The 20,708-nt window shown below is 40.1% G+C and overlaps 1 protein-coding gene across 1 annotated transcript in view; it reads right to left on the bottom strand.

Annotated features, from left to right (window-relative positions):
* Window positions 1-2,503: 2,503 nt before the first annotated feature.
* LOC113617676 (ras-specific guanine nucleotide-releasing factor 2-like) overlaps window positions 2,504-20,708 on the bottom strand; it is a 102,135-nt gene continuing 83,930 nt past the window's right edge. Inside the window, exons 6-10 of the mRNA XM_027101259.1 lie at window positions 15,357-15,436; window positions 14,781-14,974; window positions 5,771-5,880; window positions 4,666-4,784; window positions 2,504-4,475 (exon numbers count right to left, since the gene is read on the bottom strand). Coding sequence (XP_026957060.1) covers window positions 4,171-4,475; window positions 4,666-4,784; window positions 5,771-5,880; window positions 14,781-14,974; window positions 15,357-15,436 — 808 coding nt within the window. The 3' untranslated portion in view covers window positions 2,504-4,170. The remainder of the gene's footprint in view (window positions 4,476-4,665; window positions 4,785-5,770; window positions 5,881-14,780; window positions 14,975-15,356; window positions 15,437-20,708) is intronic.

Raw genomic sequence — 20,708 nt, forward strand, 5'->3', positions numbered from 1 at the left:
TAAATATTAACAGTGGTCATCACTAAGAGATAAGATTGCAGGCAACTTTATTTTCCTCTTCATACATTTCCTGGGTTTCCCGATTTTGTTGTTGTTGTTGCTTGTTTTAGGATAGTAAAACTATGATTGTGGGTCACAAAATGTTTACACTAACATATGAATATTCCAAACAGCATCTACTTTTACAGAGATCTAAAGATGTGCTGGGGGTAGAGAACCCAAGTTTCTATGGATTCCCTGAATTCCATCTATTCAGATGAGTGTTTAGGTGGGGCTGCTTGACAAAGGCAGAATTGCTGAGGCAGTCCTGGGGGAGGGTTTGGGACTGGGGAATGAGGGCGGGAGAAGGCTTGGTTCCAGTGAAAGGAATGGGCAAGAAGGAGGAGAGTTAGGTGGGAGCAAACTGGCAGAGAGCACAGGCAGCATGTAATTAAATATGAAGAATAACGGAGCAATGAGAAAAGCATATGGCAGAATGCTTAGAGGAGTAGATGGGCAAGTAACAGCAGCAGAAGGATTGTATTCATTAGACCCATGGATGAAACCGAAGCCACAGGAGACCTTTCAGAGGACCTGGGTCATCCCCGCCAGGAGATGGCAGTGGATTCAGCAGCATAACAACTGAAAGTCAGAAAGGGAATGGATGGGAAAAGACAGGAAGTTCTAGCTTTGCCATGGGCGGTCGTGAGTCATCCAGGCAGATAGGTTAGGGCAGAGCGGAAGACTGCAGCATAGACAGGTGGACAAGCGGGTTTGAGAGTCATTTTCAGAAGGGATATAATCAAGGCTATGAAAACTGGATAATAATGTGTTCACTGGTAAATGCTTCTAGCATTTAATGATTTTGTAAATCAGAAATTATAGAGTACACTGTTAACTCATATATTAATCATTACCGTGAATTTTAACTTTGAGGTAAAAAATAACCAATGTTTCCTTGGCAACTATACACTAATATGCTTAATCTATAACTGCTTATCTCATATCCAAATAGGAGACTGTGTGCATTAGGTATGTACAGAAGTCTATACATCTGAATTAAAAGTGAGCAATTTCAACACTGGTTTATAAAATAAGCTTGTTGAAAAATAAGTTAAGTGGATCTTTTTTTCACATTTTATCTTATGTTTGACATGATGTTTCAACACAACTATGAGACCTGAGGATTCTTTTCTAGTTAATACAAATTAGAGAACTCATAGTCTTGAATCAGTAATTCCTCAGTATCAGACCATTGCTGTGATACGATATTTTGCATCCCCATCATCATCAGTCTATCTAATAATTGGGGTCAACTTACCAAAACACTTCTGTTTTTCAATCACTAAATTCCCATAGCATGGCATTCAAGATTGGCTAATGCCCTTAATCTTAATTCCACTCAGTAGTGTAAAAGAATGAACAACAATTTCCAGGTTATTGGATTAGGCGTTTGAGATGGTATAACTATTTCTAGACCCCACGTTACAATTTCAAAAGACACTGGTACACTGAAAGTACATGATTTTGAGTCTGGGAATGATTAAAGTACCACAGAGGTTCATGTCTCATTCTCAATGCATTTGGCTCTAAATTCGGTCACCTTTATTTAATTTTCCTGATTCACATTTCCACCAGACAACAATGACTAAGTATAATGGATTTTGCACAAAACGTCAACTTAAAGTGCCTTTATCTTCTAATAAATATTCATATATATTTCATGTTACTGAAAATAGACACCCATTCCAAAATTTAGATCTTGGTTTTTAAGGTTTATGTCATAATCTCACAGACACTAGCCTAGATGCATTTATGAACATTTAATCTTCACAACAACCCTAAAAGACAGCTACTACTATTAACCCCAACTTAAAGGGAGGAAACTGAGGCAAAGAGAGGTTAAGTAAATTGCCCAATATCACATAGCAAGGAAGTGGAGGAGACAGGATTTGACCTCCATGACGCGGCTACATGTCTACCTATTATTGCTGCAGACACTTTGGCTCAAGAAACTTTGAAAAAGATTTTGGAAAATAAATGACAGTGTCAGACCACCGCTATGATATAATCCTTTGCATCGTACTCATCAACCATCTAGTAATTGGAATCAATTTACAATAAAACCTGTTTTTTCAACCACTAAATTCCTACAGATTGACATTCAAGGTTGGCTATCACACCTATTCGGAGGAGGCCTTTCAGATGACCTTATTTTTCCTAGTCAGAATAAAAGTTCATTTGAGATTGAAACCACACACATATTTGTACATAAGCATTTGCACACGCACTCACGCATTGAAAAACAGACCGTATATCAACCCTAAAAGTAAACAATGCAAATATTATTATACAATTAGAGATAAACTATAGTCCATTTCATAGAAAAGAGAACCTCTCAAAGTTAAAAAACTTTTTAAAAACCCACTTCAACGAGTTTTAAAGCCTATTAAAGGTATTTAGTAAAAGTAATAATAGGAGCAGCCAAAGCAAAATAATGCAAACTTTCCAAATTGTCCGTAATTGGATTACTTTCTACTTTCAGATTAAGGTTTGATTTTTTAAAACCACCTTTATTGAATAATTTTCAAACAGACTAACCAAACCAAACAACACGGAAAAATACTGCTGAAAGGCAAATCATTATATCAACATCAATACAGCAATAACATCAGATATATTAATAGCTGACAGAAGCACCTCAAACATGTAGTACAGAACAAGCAATAAATAACATCTGGACATGAATCAAAGGGAGAGGTGGCTCATGACTGTTTTTCCTCCAGGTGCAATGAAAAAACATATGATTTTTTCATTGGATTCGACCTTCTAGCAGTTTTCAACTAAGTTTGTAGAAATATGTTAAATGTTTATGTGTAATAATACTTTTCAGTCCAAAGTCCTTTCAGAAATTGAATACTAGTTATAAAAACTTTTGTTACCATTTTCACATAGTATACATCTCAAGTCCTTTAGTAAGTATTTTTCAGTGAACTCCAATTACAAGAAGAATACAAAACAAGACAGCTGACATTCAAAACTGCAGTATTCAACAAGCAATTCAATTTAATCCATTGTTCATTTTCCAGGTATCTATAATGGAAAGCATTGTACTAGGCAAGAGAGAATTCATAAAAACTGCCCTTCAGAGTTACAATTACTGGGAGAGACAGGCATGCAAGCAAGTGGATGAAATACATGCACCAGGAGCAAAGGGGCTCAGAAATGATGAGGACGGTAAATTCATTCTAACTGGAGGGAAGAGGAGGGGAAGATGAGAAGGAAATTTAAAAGGCTCTTTAGAGGTGTCTGACCTGAGCCTAGTAGGACAGGCAGACCTTCCATAGGCACAAGAAAGGTGGATAAGGGCATTCCTGGTGTCCAGGCTAGGGCCAGCACATGTAAAGGCACAGAAGCAGACAAGTGCCAGGAAGGCAGGAAGCCAATATGGGGACACGGTCTGTACGGAGGAATAGAGGGGGATTTAGGAAGGCCCGATGTTGTCAGCATTAGAGTCCACTATTACTTAAAGAAAAATTAATACTTAAAGCCAAAAATGAGAAAGGTATCATGACCCGAAATATACTTCCAAACTTTAACGTATGTGTGATTTCTCTCCTTGTAAATAAATATGGAAAATAGAACAGCATGTGGTAAATTTTTTAAGTGTTCTGTGCAAAAATTAACGTGTGTAGCACAAATAATGCCTTGTTTGACGAGGTAAAAAAAGATTTTAAGCAGCACATTTTGGTACGCACTAGAAATGCAAATATCTTCAAATAATATTGGCATGTTATAAACAGAAACCACATTAAAGGCTAATTCTAGTTCCAAATTTATATGCCACTCCTCACCAAGTTCAAAATTATGATTGTGTGCAACATATTGCCACAAATCGATTTTGTGGGGCATGCTCCCCTGCCCCCAGAACACCTGAGCACTTAAAAAGAACTTGGAGTGTGGTTTACATCCTGCACTCTGTAATGAAAGCCATGGAGGAATATGGACTGTTAGGTTGTTGCTTCTCTACAGTTTCACAGTACAAATATCTTCAACTCTTCAAAAGCTCAATTTACTGGGTGATGCCCCCAAAGCACACCCCTCAAACATGATACCTTCGCCCTGATCGAAATATGGCAGGGCAAGTTGATAGTGAGACATTTCATCTGGCAACTGGAGTTACCAATTGAATCAAATCATATCATGTGGGGCCGATCCAGAAGTGCTGATGAAAAATGGGAACAAGAGACAGCTGTTTTCACTTCGGATATTGTCCCCACTGCTATGGGAAAGGGCTCTGAGTAATGCAAGTTTCTCTTGGGCCTTTGCCTGGATGTCGTCACCACCTGGCACTGCCACTCCAATCGGCCAGAGCAATCTGTCCTCCCTGGAGCTGTAGAGAATGTCCGGTCCACTGAGGAGAAGAGTCCAGTCAGAATGTAATTTACTGTCCCACTCGTGCTTTACTATTATTGTGTTGCTGTTTTTCATGGCCCCTGAAAAGAAACAGCACAAAGGTGGGCCTCAACCACAGCCTCGGTCAAGGCCATGGGGACATCCTGCATGAACAGCATCAATCAAACAGCTAAATCAAGCCTGCTCCAAAATGCTTTCCTGGATCTGCCAGTGATAATGTGACAGGTGCAGAGACCACTTAGATGGTGGGTCTGCTGAACAAGGACTTACCTTGGCGGATGAAAGTTTGGCTAGTGTCCAGCAAAATATCACAGCCCTCTACGATCATTCTTTCTATGGCGAGGTTCTTCCTTATGTTTTCAGTGTCACTCACTTCATCATGCATGACCCTGTCAAACACAATACAGGATCACGGTAAGAGATCTTCTATTGCCCCAGCAGATAAGCAAAGGAGCTCCATCTGGGAAGCTAGGGTTTGAACTTGTATCAGTTTAACTGGGGCTGTAGGGTAAGTCATGCTGGACTTCTAGCCTTCATCAAGTCATGACTCAAAGCAAAGCAGATGTACATCATGATTCTTAAGGATAAGTGAGTATCCTGAGAATGCTGCTTGTAAAGGCAACAGGAAAGCAATATTTTATTTTACGAACAGCTCCATTCATTGAAATTAGGATGCCATTTCTTAGAGGTGGAGTAAATTAGAGAACTTTATATCATTTATCCCATATAAGCTAAAGGAACACAGATGCCAAAACACTGAAAAGTCACTGATAAATCCAAAATATACATTCTCCGACTTCCTACCAAATACGGGTGCAAAACTGCAATTAACAACCATTCTCCCATTACGATGAAAGAAATGTGAACATTTTCAAACTTAAACCAAAATATGCCTAATCTCAATTATATAAATTTACATGCCATAAAACCATTTTCAAAGATATTTTTTTTCTTGGTTAAAATTAATGTGCATGCTGATTCAGCACCATCTCAGGAGCTAGCATTTAATGTTCAGCAGAATCTGAGAAGCTGGATTGTGTCTTGCTTCTTGTTCCCTGGACATATATATTCAGTTTCCACAAAAGACTAATGTGTTGGGCTTCCCTGGTGGCGCAGTGGTTGGGAGTCCGCCTGCCGATGCAGGGGACACGGGTTCGTGCCCCGGTCCGGGAAGATCCCACATGCCGCGGAGCGGCTGGGCCCATGAGCCATGGCCACTAAGCCTGCACGTCCGGAGCCTGTGCTCCGCAAACGGAGAGGCCACAACAGTGAGAGGCCCGCGTACCACAAAAAAAAAAAAAAAAAAAAAAAAAAAAAAAAAAGACTAATGTGCTACTTTGCCATATAAAACCTTTATTATAAATTCTCCACATACCTGGACAGTTCTTCTAGTTTGGATTTAGCAAACTCCAGACTTTTCCTCTCCACATGCTCATGGGGAGTATGGGCTAGGAGTTCATGAAGTGTGATGATATACCTGGGGATCTAAAAGCAAACAGAGGCCAGCATAAGCAAAGGTCAGGATGAGTAACACTAGATCTTCTCTACTTGCCATCATCACTTCTGAAGAGCTCATCTCTATTCTTACAGTTTTGACTGTTTCACAAATATGTTTTTTTAAGAAATACATTTAAAATGAACTATGCTTCAACATCAAACACACACAAAAACTTCACCAAGAACACATGAAGATAATAAAGTTTTATATTATAAAGAAACGATTATTTCCTCAGATTTTTAATATAATCATACATTTCTTTTTTTAATTTAATTTTATTTTGTATACAGCAGGTTCTCATTAGTTATCTATTTTATACATATTAGTGTATACATGTCAATCCCAATCTCCCAGCTCATCCCACCACCCCACCACCCCACTTCCCCCCTTGGTGTCCATACATTTGTTCTCTACATCTGCATCTCTATTTCTGCCTTGAAAACTGGTTCATCTGCTGTTTCTAGATTCCACATATAGGCGTTAATGTATATTTGTTTTGCTCTTTCTGACTTACTTCACTCTGTATGACAGTCTCTAGGTCCATCCATGTCTCTACAAATGACCCAATTTTGTTCTTTTTATGGCTGAGTAATATTCCATCGTATATATGTACCACAACTTCTTTATCCATTCATCTGTCGATGGGCATTTAGGTTGCTTCCATGACCTGGCTATTATAAGTAGTGCTGTAATGAACATTGGGGTACATGTGTCTTTTTTATTATTATAAATTTATTATTTTATTTATTTATTTTTGGCTGTGTTGGGTCTTCGTTGTTGTGTGCGGTCTTTCTCTAGTTGCAGCAAGTGGGGGCTACTCTTCGTTGCAGTGTGTGGGCTTCTCATTGTGGTGGCTTCTCTTGTTGCAGAGAATGGGCTCTAGGCATGCAGGCTTCAGTAGTTGTGGCATGCAGGCTCTAGAGTGCAGGCTCAGTAGTTGTGGTGCACAGGCTTAATTGTTCCACAGCATGTGGGATCTTCCCGGGCCAGGGCTCGAACCCGTGTCCCCTCCACTGGCAGGCAGATTCTTAACCAGTGCGCCACCAGGGAAGTCCCCTGCTGGAAGATCTTTAATCATAGTTTCAATTTCATTACTCGTGACTGGTCTGTTCATATTTTCTGTTTCTTCCTGGTTCAGTCTTGGAAGGTTATACCTTTCTAAGAATTTGTCCATTTCTTCCAGGTTGTCCATTTTATTGGCATAGAGTTGCTGGTAGTAGTCTCTTAGGATGCTTTGTATTTCTGCAGTGTCCATTGTAACTTCTCCTTTTTCATTTCTAATTTTATTGATTTGAGTTCTCTCCCTCTTTTTCTTGATGAGTCTGGCTAAAGGTTTATCAATTTTGTTTATCTTCTCAAAGAACCAGCTTTTAGTTTTATTGATCTTTGCTATTGTTCTCTTTGTTTCCATTTCATTTATTTCTGCTCTGATCTTTATGATTTCTTTCCTTCTACTAACTTTGGGTTTTGTTTGTTTTTCTTTCTCTAGTTCCTTTAGGTGTAAGGTTAGATTGTTTATTTGAGATTTTTCTTGTTTCTTGAGGTAGGATTGTATTGCTATAAACTTCCCTCTTAGAACTGCTTTTGCTGCATCCCATAGGTTTTGGATCATCGTATTTTCATTGTCATTTGTCTCTAGGTATTTTTTGATTTCCTCTTTGATTTCTTCAGCAATGTCTTGGTTATTTAGTAATGTATTGTTTAGCCTCCATGTGTTTGTATTTTTTACGTAATTTATTTCTAATCTCATAGCACTGTTGTCAGAAAAGATGCTTGATATGATTTCAATTTTCTTAAATTTACCAAGGCTTGATTTGTGACCCAAGATGTGATCTATCCTGGAGAATGTTCCATGTGCACTTGCGAATAAAGTGTAATCTGCTGTTTCTGGATGGACTGTCCTATAAATATCAATTTAATCAATCTGGTCTATTGTGTCATTTAAAGCTTGTGTTTCCTTATTAATTTTCTGTCTGGATGATCTGTCCATTGGTGTAAGTGAGGTGTTAAAATCCCCCACTATTATTGTGTTACTGTTGATTTCCACTTTTATAGCTGTTAGCATTTGCCTTATGTACTGAGGTGCTCCTACGTTGGGTGCACCCAACATAGGAGCACCTCAATACATATGTGCTGGGTGCACCTATATATATTTATAATTGTTATATCTTCTTCTTGGATTGATCCCTTGATCATTATGTGGTGTCCTTCCTTGTCTTTTGTAACATTCTTTATTTTAAAGTCTATTTTATCTGATATGAGTATTGCTACTCCAGCTTTCTTTTGATTTCCATTTGCATGGAATATCTTTTTCCATCCCCTCACTTTCAGTCTGTATGTGCCCCTAGGTGTGAAATGGGTCTCTTGTAGACAGCACATATATGGGTCTTCTTTTTGTTTCCATTCAGCAAGTCTGTGTCCTTTGGTTGGAGCATTTAATACATTCACATTTAAGGTGATTATAGATATGTATGTTTCTATTACCATTTTCTTAACTGTTTTGGGTTTGTTTTTGTAGGTCCTTTTCTTCTCTTGTGTTTCCCACTTAGAGAAGTTCCTTTAGCATTTGTTGTAGAGCTGGTTTCGTAGTGCTGAATTCTCTTAGCTTTTGCTTGTCTGTAAAGGCTTTACTTTCTCCAACAAATTTGAATGAGATTGTTGCAGGGTAGAGTAATCTTGGTTGTAGGTTCTTCCCTTTCATCACTTTAAATATATCATGCCACTCCCTTCTGGCTTGTAGAGTTTCTGTTGAGAAAGCTGTTAACCTTATGAGAGTTCTCTTGTATGTTATTTGTTGTTTTTCCCTTGTTACTTTTAATAATTTTTCTTTGTCATTAATTTTTGTCAATTTGATTGCTATGTGTCTCGGTGTGTTTTTTCTTGGGTTTATCCTGCCTGGGACTCTCTGCGCTTCCTGGACTTGGGTGGCTATTTCCTTTCCCATGTTAGGGAAGTTTTTGACTATAATATCTTCAAATATTTTCTCGGATACTTTCTCTCTCTCTTTTTCTTCTGGGACCCCTATAATGGGAATGTTGGTGCGTTTAATGTTGTCCCAGAGATCTCTTAGGCTGTCTTCATTTCTTTTCATTCTTTTATTCTTTATGCTGTTCTGTGGCAGTGAATTCCAACTTTCTGTCTTCCAGGTCACTTATCCATTCTTCTGCCTCAGTTATTCTGCTATTGATTCCTTCTAGTGTATTTTTTATTTCAGTTATTGTGTTGTTCATCTCTGTTTGTTTGTTCTTTAACTCTTTTAGGTCTTTGTTAAACATTTCTTGCATCTTCTCGATCTTTGCCTCCATTCTTTTTCCGAAGTCTTGGATCATCTTCACTATCATTATTCTGAATTCTTTTTCTGGATGGTTGCCTATCTCCACTTCATTTAGTTGTTTTTCTGGGGTTTTATCTTGTTTCTTCATGTGGTACATAGTCCTCTGCCTTTTAATTTTGTCTATCTTTCTGTGAATGTGGTTCCCGTTCCACAGGCTGCAGAATTATAGTTCTTCTTGCTTCTGCTGTCTGCCCCCTGGTGGATGAGGCTATCTAACTAATCATACGTTTCTTAATCATAATTTTTGAAAACTGGTTCATAGAGAAACAGATATAGTTATCAGCAAGTCACCTGAGTCTGTACTTTAGATTTATTTGGCTGTTTACAATTTTTTTTTAAATTGACAATCCTACTGCAATGTTCTCTTTAAGAATTAAAACTTGGGAAAAGATATGTTCACCCTTATTACATTCTGATCCTGTCTCACCTTAACTCATCCCTGTAGCAGTAAAAAGCATTGTTTAATTAGATTATTTGTTTGTACTTTTGTGTATGAACAGACTATCTGAATTCTCTTAAAGGCAGAAACACCACCAACCCTGTGAAGGGTTTAACAGACCACAGTGGAGATTTAACTCAATTTATATATGTTGATTTAACTCAACACATTTTTTACTGGCTTATAAGCTAAAAATTTTTAGAAAACAGGGGTAGTGTGTTAATTTTAATAAAAACCTGCATGAACAGCAGCTACCATAATGCTGCCCACAGTGGGCCAGATTGGGAGCTTGAGGTTGCATGTGCACACAATCATCCAGCGAAACATAAGGATTATTTCCCCATTTTACGGATAAGGAAACAAGGCATGAAGAGGTTCCATAACTTGCCCAACGTGGCCTCATAGTAAATGGCAGGGCCAGCCATGAGCCTGGCTCTGACCAGTCCACTAGCCCAGTGGGTCTCTTCTGCAGGGACTGGGTTCTTACTCAGCACTTAACAGGACCTCTAAGAATGAAGAAAGTAAAACAGCTTCCCAAGGCCCTGCTCTCTTGCAGGTGGTGGCTATCGTTGGGTTATTTGCTAATATTTACTAAGTGCCCAGATTTATGCACTGGCACAGAGGGTAGCGCCATAAGCACAGACGTTGATCTGCAGCTCATACTCTGGGATCATGTCCTAGGGAATGTCATCCAGGTTTTGGAAGTGCAGACTCTTCAGTTATAGGAGCATGAGGCACAGGAGACCCCTCCCTCAGAAGCACGTGGGAGGAGGCTTTCTGGCTCTCTATCCCATAAACTTCTCACTAAAACAGCTGGTTGGGACATTCCATTTGGTGAAGGCTCCTGGGATAAGTATGCTTTCAAATATTCCTTTTGCACAATGCCATGATTGATAAAAGTTTGCCTCTAAGTTAGTTCTACAAGAAAATCAAGGCAATCAATAGCTAATGAACTCAATTTTTCATAACGAAGAGGGCAGGAGTGGGAGAGCCTGACTACTTATAATGCACTGAAAACCCACAAAACTAAGTTTAGTCAATAGCTTCATGATCCTCCCCCATTAATTAAATCTATTTTAGAGAGCTCCTTGGCTAAGCTTCAAGTGGATGGATTTGAAAGTAACTGGCCCACCTCGTTTTCTGGTGAAGAAACAAAAAAAACCTGAAATTACCAAAGAGTAGGCAAAGGACTTCTGCAGGGAGAAATGGACAGCTCACCAAAGAGCTCATCTGTATATTCAAGAACTGATGATAAATATGTCCCCCTGAAACCAAGGATCATAGCATTGTCTAGGTGAATCATAATTCTCCTTTCAATTATGAAATAATACTTGTACTTTATAGACACTAATTAGCTTGCTGTCCAGTTACAGTAAACAGGTGACTAGAGCAGGAAGTGGTTACTTTCTGGAAGACCTCTAACAGTGCTATCTTTGTCAAAAGCAGATTTCATCATCTGCTGACCTATGGATGTATGAGCAGCTGAAGCCAATTTAAACAGTACCAGCTAAGCCACTGTTTTTGCTAAATAAAAATTATGTTAATGACTACATTATTGTCTACAACAAACTTATTAGTAACATGAACTTACTTGTCTGATAGTTCAAATGAGGATACATTCACTGCATCATCAATTAAGGATAAATTCACTCTAATTCCTCCATGTTTCCATAGTTCAGCATAATTCATTGACAGCAACAACTGACTTACTCAACAAAGGGCCCAGGAAGAGGTAGAATATAACACTTTTCTAAATATACACAGGCTACCATACGACCCAGCAATCCCACTACTGGGCATATACCGTGAGAAAACCGTAATTCGAAAAGAGTCATGTACCACAATGTTCATTGCAGCTCTATTTACAATAGCCAGGACATGGAAGCAACCTAAGTGTCCATCGACAGATGAATGCATAAAGGAGATGTGGCACATATATACAATGGAATATTACTCAGCCATAAAAAGAAACAAAATTGAGTTATTTGTAGTGAGGTGGATGGATCTAGAGTCTGTCATACAGAGTGAAGTAAGTCAGTAAGAGAGAAACAAATACCGTATGCTAACACATATATATGAAATCTAAAAAAAAAAAAAAAAAAGGTCATGAAGAACCTAGGGGCAAGATGGGAATAAAGATGCAGACCTACTAGACAATGGACTTGAAGACACGGGGAGGGGGAAAGGTAAGCTGGGACAAAGTGAGAGAGTGGCATGGACACACACACACTACAAAATGTAAAATAGCTAGCTAGTGGGAAGCAGCCGCATAGCACAGGGAGATCAGCTCGGTGCTTTGTGACCACCTAGGGGGGTGGAATAGGGAGGGTGGGAGGGAGGGAGACGCAAGAGGGAGGAGATATGGGGATATATGTATACGTATAGCTGAATCACTTTTTTATAAAGCAGAAACTAACACACCATTGTAAAGCAATTATACTCCAATAAAGATGTTAAAGTAAATAAATAAATATACACAGGCTAAAAGTTTCCTGTTACAGTACCTCTCTTTCTCCCTCTGCCCCCATACCAAACTTTGCCTCCATATGCAGACTTAAGAAAAGTTCTGGGCAGTGGCCCCTTGGCAGCATGAGCTAAGGTCACCTCTTCCATTCTTGTTCTACAGGAAAAAAGCATCACATCCCAGCCTCATCCCAAGGTATCCAGCCTACACTGGAGCAAGGCAGATGTGCAGAAGTACCACCGCTAATATGATGTACGCCGAGGGAAGTAGATATAGCTGGACCATCTGAGGGAGCAAATACCTTCAGGACTCCTTAGTGAAAGGACCAAAAGGGAACAAGAAGCATAGAATGAACCTAGTAAAAACAACCTTCAAGTTTCTAAAAAGGGCAGTTTTCCCCCAAGTGTTCCATGTGGTCACTCCTAGGGAGAAGGCAGGAGGGAGAGACACCAAGGAGAATAAGGCCCTCAGGCAGCAACTCCAATGTTTAACCCTCTTGGTCTGTTCAAAATAGCTACAGAGAAGTGAAATAGTTATGGGGAAGTAAATAAATAAGAGCACAACTCAGCACTCTTTCAATTTGCACATTTCTTGCAGTTGGACCAATTCTGGCTAAATTCTTTAAGTCTGAGGCTTCGCCTAGCATCTTTTGGTTACCCTGGTCTTAAAGAAACCAGAGAACCTCAACATCTGACCCTTCAGCTAAATTCTAGATTTGGGGCCACCACAGTCTTGGAGGGTGGGATCCTAGGCTATTAGAAAGCTCCTGGCAACACCACAAGTTGCCCAGCCCAAAATTCCAAAACCTGTCTACTCCCCCAGAGAGCTAGAGCTCTGGGAGAGAATTAGAGCTCAGCTGCCCCGATTTCAAGATTAAGACACAGAGATTCAGATTGGTTCAATTATGTTTCCCAATGCTACGAATGAAGGGTGGGCAAGACATGCAGGTCTCCTAAACATTCTCAGTCCAATGGTCCTTTTCTGACATTATGGGAATTCCCTGGCGTCAATCAAAATGCCAAGTTGTTTTTATTGGGCTTAAACTCCAGGGGGAGGAAGGAAGGTTGTTAGAAGAATATCTCAGCATTTTTAAGAAATCCAAAGGCCTTTGCAAGGCCCTACATTCAACTGTGTTTGGCTACCTCACCTAAAATGCAAGGACAGTTCTGCCATTTTAAACCATTGAGAGACTCACACCAAGGGGAATAAACAGTACTGGAAAAGACATTACTGGGCCTTCAGAAAGGGAGGCGGGAACCTCTCTGAATGTGAACCTCTTCCACAATCCTACCTTTGTATGTTCATCTAAGCTGGGGGTTGCTAGGCAGATACAAGTTAGGGTATTTAATCATAATCTAGAGGTAACTGCCATAGATTCAAATAGAATCTTAGAACATTGAACTACATAAAATTTGATTCACTGTAAATAAAATCTTAAATTATAACTTTGTATAAGGTTTTTAAAAAGCAATTTTTTTCTTTATAGTTTTTCTGGTGAAATATTTGTTCAGACAGTCAAAGAGTTAAACAATTCAGTTCCACAGGAGAAAAAAAAAAAAAAACCACATTAACTGTATAAAGTTTCACGCTACTTAGTTTGTTACAAATGCATCCTTTTGGTTTTGAAAAAATCTCACTAAACTTCTATGGTGACTTCCAGGATTTCAGTCAGGAGTGACAAACTTTAAGACAAACAATTATGAACCAGAATATCATTTCTCTCTGAGGCTACAAAATGATCAGCTGGGGTCAGAGAGGCTGGTTCCAGGGAACAAAGCTCTCCACAGGAACCGTAACACACATGATTAGGAGAATCATTTTGCCACATGACAGTTTGGAAGCCTGGCCAGAAGCCCCACAAATTCCACAATGGGAACGCTCAATGCTTTTCCGAAAGAACAGAATCAACACTTTTTAAAAGGACAGGAGATTCAATTCACATCTTGGCCTCTGCAGTTCTCACTAAAGAGCGGTAAAGTCTTAGATATAGGAAAGAATGCAAGTGTACTTGATCCTTTGGGTTGCTCTAATCCCAAAAAGTGACGGTCAGGACAAGCTCCAGCCTCACTGCAGCAACCTGACTAGGGGCCAAGAGTCCCCAGGCCTGGCCAGTGCCTCTGGCTTCTTTGTCTCCACAGCCTCTGTGACAGGGAAGGTCCTCCTTTTGCTCTGCAGAGCTCCAGCCAAGGAAGACTCAGCAGCAGTCACAACAGGGCAGGAAAACAAGCACCTTCCCAGCAGTCCTTCCACTCTCCCGGAACCTTTTATGCAACCAGCACGCACTGGAACATTTGCACAGCATCCTATTTCTGTAAACCTAATAATATTTTTAAACACGCTGGAGGAGGAGACTCCATGGAAGAGGTCTGTGAGGAATCTTTCTATAAAGAGAAATTTGTGCCGTTTTTCAAAAAAATCGTTCCTTGTTTGTCTCAAAAATTCCTGATTTTCTTACATACACTAGACAGACTAGAGAGAGTATGTGTGGCATAAATTTGTTTATCTCAGGGTCAAGCTCAAGATGACAGATGATGGATATGTGCTGTAACCCCCCACAGGGAGTACTTGTACATATCATGCTGGTCACACTGGGTATCAGTCATATCAAGCTGGAACCAATGACTTGCAAAATGCATCCCAGGTAACTTACCTGAAACATTGGATAGGTCAAGAACGTCTCCAGCATCCTCCCCTCACAGGCAGGGTTAGCTTCGTACTGTTTTAAGAGTTTGTCAAAATCTCTGTTTTGCTTACAATTGGCGAGCACTTGGAGGCTGTACTGGTGATTACGCACAAATTCTTGATAAATGTTCAGCATGGGGAGCAAAATATCAAACAGATCAGCTGGAAAGAAGAAGTAAACATGGCAGTTTCTCTTGATGCTCTGTAAATTACCCAAGGTACAGGGAGAAACTGTTCACTCCGCAGGGATGGCAGAGAGCAGCTCCTGGCACCAGGTGTCACACTCCATGGCCCCAGTCCAGCTGCCTGAATGACTGACCTGGTAGAACACACCTCACAGGAGAGACCAACTCTAGCCCCCAAAGAACCATGACGGGCCAGGGGAAAGGATCAAAAGGGCAATGAGCCAGAGTCCCAGTGCCTGAGGAAGCTCACAGATCATTACAGAAATTCAGACAGCTTAGGGCGAATAACATTGAAGCTATTTTACTCTAACTGTAGCCATATTAAGAGAAAATCTTCTCTCTCTAAAGCATGGACTTACCTAAAATTAAAGTAGGCCAATTGGCTATCCTTGCCTTCAGTCCTTGATGAAAGATTTCATGAAGAAACATGATTGTTTCACTATAAAATATGAAAATATAATTTAGTCACTGCAAAGAGTCCATTTTGTTAAAGAAGTCCATTGAGGCCTTAAATCCTTAATAAATACATGATATTCATGTCTCTGAGGGCCTCCAAACTATACACCCAATAATGACATAGATTATACCAGCTCCCACAAAGCAATTTATCTTTCAGACAACCTGAAAACCTCAAAGAAAATTCTGAGCTAAGCCTCAAATGTTGAAAGATGGTAAGCACCAAATCACTGTCATATAACCCTCTTTATCGATTTATAATAAAAACAGCTTTCTACTGTTAGGATGTAGCCCTTCTTCACCAGATAATCAGAAAATTAGTTATGATCCTTCTCTCTTCAGATTTAATTCTAGATGCTAACTCGGGGAAAGCTCTCTTTAACTAAAATGAGTGTTGACAGGAGAGAGGGGAAAAGACTTGACAGACCTCTACCGTTACGACTCCTAAGACACCCATGACAGAAATGTAGAGGAATCTTCTAAAAAGGATGGAGCCTATACAGATACACTAAACTGAAGAGATACATACACATAAATTAGAGATCCAGATTTCTAAAAGGTTCAGGAAGGGTAGTTACCAAAGGAACATTTGCTTTCTCCTCACTAGAAGAAAGGAGAACATTTGCTTTCTCCTCATTCCTACTGGAATGAGCCTTTGAAGGCTTTTCTGAACTACCACATCAGCACAATCAAATACAGGATTATTCATGTCAGTGAAATACTTTGGTTTGTTGTAAGTCCAATTCCACTACAAGAAACCAACGGGAAGTCCCTACTATTTCCAAATGGTCCATGAAACACAATAGACACTGCTTGAAGACTGTGATTTGTTTTTCTTGGATAGAAATTTTAACTAAGCAGTGTTTGTTGTTTAATGATTTCAACCAAATCTAGTTTGGTAGATACTGTAGATTAGTCTTTCAATCTCCATTCCATCCCCCTTCTAGGTGGAGAGGATAGAGAGGTGAAACTACATTTCCCAGGCTCCCTTGCAGATAGGGTTCTAGATGTAAATTCAGTTCCACCCATAGATGCACTTGGTAAGACATGGAAGGCATTACATTTTTTAAGTATAAACTCTGTGTTGAAATTCAAAATAATTGATCTGCCTAGGCCTTCGATTTCAGAGGCAAGGAAAGAGAATGTAGTTAAACAACAGAAATGACAACAAACATCTGATAAGCCTCACCTCTAAAAACATAACTCTTCAAATCTCCATCTGGGACCAAGTATAGTAAATAATTGCTAATTTGTAAGAAGAGCTTATAGCTTTCCAAAAAGAGGCACAGCTATCTTTTTTTTTTTTTTTTAGTGGTACGTGGGCCTCTCACTGTTGTGGCCTCTCCCGTTGCGAAGCACAGGCTCCAGACGCGCAGGCTCAGCAGCCATGGCTCACGGGCCGAGCCACTCCGCGGCATGTGGGATCTTCCCGGACCGGGGCATGAACCCGTGTCCCCTGCATCGGCAGGCAGACTCTCAACCACTGCGCCACCAGGGAAGCCCGAGGCACAGTATCTTGATTCAGAATTTAAACAATATGACAGACCTGGCCTTCCACATTGCAGATAGGAAATCCAGTGGAAACATCCCTAGAGGCAGCCTAAGACCAATGTGGTACAGGTTTTGATGGCATCACTATCAGAGTACATTCACAATTCTGTCCATTGCCATTAGAAATGTTAAAACTGCATACTTAGGAGACTGAAGTATCATCAAAATGCTACCTGTATAGCTTGAGGATTAAGAGCTACCCCTCATTCCCTTAGGACATCTCACACACTTGAGTGGAGCCACTGCCGCCCAACGTGGGGAAACCTCGCAACAGAAAAGCTTAGATTTTAATCTTATGCTATCAGACTACTGCCCATCATCCTTCCATTTTCCAGTCTTCTACAGACCCCCAGCCACTCTTTTAACTCCTTGAGCTCTTAGCTCCCCGATCACTGTCAGTCCTTTCGCCAACACTACTCTTGTCATAGTTTTTGGTGACTGCAATATGCACACAAACAACATTCCAATGACATAGCCTCTCTCGGGTCTTTGAACTTCTTCCTCTAAGGATCTTGTCTTCCATTGACCTCAGTCAACACTACCTTAATTGTACTCTAGACCTTGTCATTGTCAATAACTGCATCCCCTTCCCTATCTCAGTTTCAGGTACACTATTCTACGACCATCTCCTTATCTTTGAGTTCATTGCCTTTGGAAACCTGACTCCCAAAATCCCTTCCCACCACCAGGACCTGAATCCATTGATCCTGCCACCTTATCGCTGACCAAAACCCCTTCACATCATTTCCTTCTTGGAACAGTTTAGATTCCATGGCTCAATGTTATAATCCCTTCCCTGCATACACCTTCAACTCCCTTCTTCTTTTCTCACTTCATCATAGTAATCTTGCACAATACCAGTACCAGTTAAACCCAACCCTTCACCCACTCTGCACCTGCACCCATGCAACTGAAAATGGCTAAAGACTATGCAGCTATTCACTGTAAAGTCATAACCACGAGCCTAATATGGGCTTTTAGCGCTACCTAGCAGTTATATTACACTTCCCTCATCCCATCCATTCAGTTTTTTGCTCGTTGATCACTATTTTACACTTTTTCCTCTCTTCCCTGACCCTAACACTTCCCTTCCATCAGCACTGTTACCCGATGTCCTTGCTTCCTACCTGCATATGAGTCCAGTACTATTCCTTCCCTGTCCACCTAATTCCAATCTCTTGACTTATTCACCACATTCCATCCACTTCTGCCTATGCAAGTTTACTGCTCCAGCAATTATGTCCTCTCTTTCCTACATCATTCCCCCCCTCATTATTGGTGTCATTTTTATCCCATCTAAACACACACACACACACCCCTTTATATTTTTACATTTACTTCCAGGTATTACCCTGTTTCTCTGATCCTCTTTACAGCAACCCTCCTTGAAAGAGTTCTCTCTACTAATTCTCTCCAATTCCAATTCCCCTATTATCACCTAATCAGGCTTCCATTAAACTTCCATTTAACTTCCATTAAAGTTACCAATATGCTCCAAGTTGTTAACCCCGCAGTCAGTTCTCAGTTCTTATTTTATTTGACCTTTTTAACACAGATGCTCATTCCCTCTTGCCTTGGCTTCCAGGACAGCCCATCTCCTGGTGTGCATCCTACTACCCTAGGTGATCCTCTTCATTCTCGTTTGATGGCTCTTCATAGTCCTAACCTCTAAATGTTGGCATGTCCCAGGGTTCATTCCTTGGTCCTCTTCTCTCGTTCATTTGTGCTTACTTCCTTGGTAATCTCATTCAGACTAACAGCTTTCAATACTATCCATATGCTAGTAGACTCCCAAATTTATACCTCCAGCCCTGAAATCCAGACTAATAGCCAATGCTGCTCACTTGATTTCTACATCTGGAATGGCTAACAGCATCTCAGACTTGACAGGTCAAGATAAAAACTCTGCATCTTTTCTGCTAAACCTGTTCTTATGTCAATCTTCCCCACTTAATAAATAGCAACTCCATCCTTCTAGTTGTTCAGGTCAAAATCCTTGGACTTTTCTGCAAAATCCACATCAAACTCACCAACAAATCTTATTGGCTCTACATTAAAAATATACCCAGAATTCAATCACTTATCACTACTTCCATTACAATCATCTCTTGCTTAGACTATTGCAATAGCCACCTAACAGGTCTCCCTGCTACAGTCATCTCTCACCTGGTTTATTGAAATAGCCATGAAACTGATCTCCCTATAGTCTATTCTCAACAGAGAACCCAGAGTGAACTTTTAAAACGTAAGTCATATCACACTACTTTTCTCCTCAAAACCCCACCAATCTCTCCCCATCTCATTCAGAGTAAAAGCAAACATCTTTACAATGTCCTACTGTTATCTCTCTGACATGCCCCTTCACCCACACTGACCTTGGCAGTTCCTCAAACAAGCAAGGCTGGCGTGCTCCAGCCTCAGGCCCTCTGCACAGGTGGTCTCCTCTGTTTGCATCACTCTTCCCCCAGGTAGCCACATGGCTAGCACCAACTGAAATCTCTGCTCAAATGTCAACTTATCTTTGAGGCCTTCCTAAAGATTGGCTAGAGAAACTATGGGACATTCACATAATGTAATAGCATGTAGTAATTTTTTAAAAAAATAGAATGCTCTTTAGATAGCAGTATGGAAAGATGTCCAGGATATATTAAGTGAAAAAAGCAGGTATATATTAAAGTACTTGCCTTTTGTGTAAGAAGGGGGGAAACAAGACTGTGTATTCATGTTTGATTGACCTACATCAAGAAACACTGAAAGGATATAAACAAAACTAATGAAAACAGTTACAGATAGCAAGTGAGGAAAATGGGGTGGGCAGAGACAGAGTTAAGAGTGAGACTTCTAACTGCTGTTTGATGTTTTCACGTTGTTAAATAATTTTTTGAACCATGTAAATGTATTATCTACTCAAAAACAAATAGATAACTAAAATTTTAAGTAAAATATCCAAGCAGTCCCTTTCCTCCCTTCTTCCCTTTCCTTCTTCATTTCTTCCACAGCACTCATCACCATATAAAATACTGCATCTTACACTTATTCACTATTCATTGTCTATATTCCCACATCAAAATTTAAGTTCCATGAAGGCAGGGACTTTCTGCTTTGTTCACTGATGAATTCTCAGCAGTAAAGGCACTATAAATATTTATTGAGCAAATAAATTTCCTAGAGATTCTCAGGCCCTGTGTCAGTTTTTGTTCTTCCTAAAGTACTTCTGTATAGATTACATGTAAAGACCCGTTAATCACTCCATTTCCCTCAGTTTATGAAGGAGAGAATCTTCCCCAGCACACAACTCAATAACAAGAAAACATACGTCAAATAGAGAAGAAAAAGAGAAAACTAGATGCCAAGATTCAAGATAAAGATATGAAAATTGAGGGGCTTCCCTGGTGGCGCAGTGGTTGAGGGTCCGCCTGCCGATGCAGGGGACACGGGTTCGTGCCCCGGTCCGGGAAGATCCCACATGCCATGGAGCGGCTGGGCCCATGAGCCATGGCCACTGAGCCTGTGTGTCCGGAGCCTGTGCTCCACAACAGGAGAGGCCACAACAGTGAGAGGCTCACGTACCGTAAAAAAAAAAAAAGATACGAAAATTGGGGGTAATAATGAAACGCCAATGATAGCTTTCTTATTTTCAATATCATAAGCTCAAAAAAGTGAATTTATAACTCTTCTTTTAAGTAAAGTAAAAATTCTTTTAA

Source organism: Aethalodelphis obliquidens, unplaced genomic scaffold (assembly GCF_003676395.1).
Source record: "Aethalodelphis obliquidens isolate GAN/ISIS:26980383/991018 unplaced genomic scaffold, ASM367639v1 scaffold4, whole genome shotgun sequence".
Classification (NCBI taxonomy): Eukaryota; Metazoa; Chordata; class Mammalia; order Artiodactyla; family Delphinidae; genus Aethalodelphis; species Aethalodelphis obliquidens.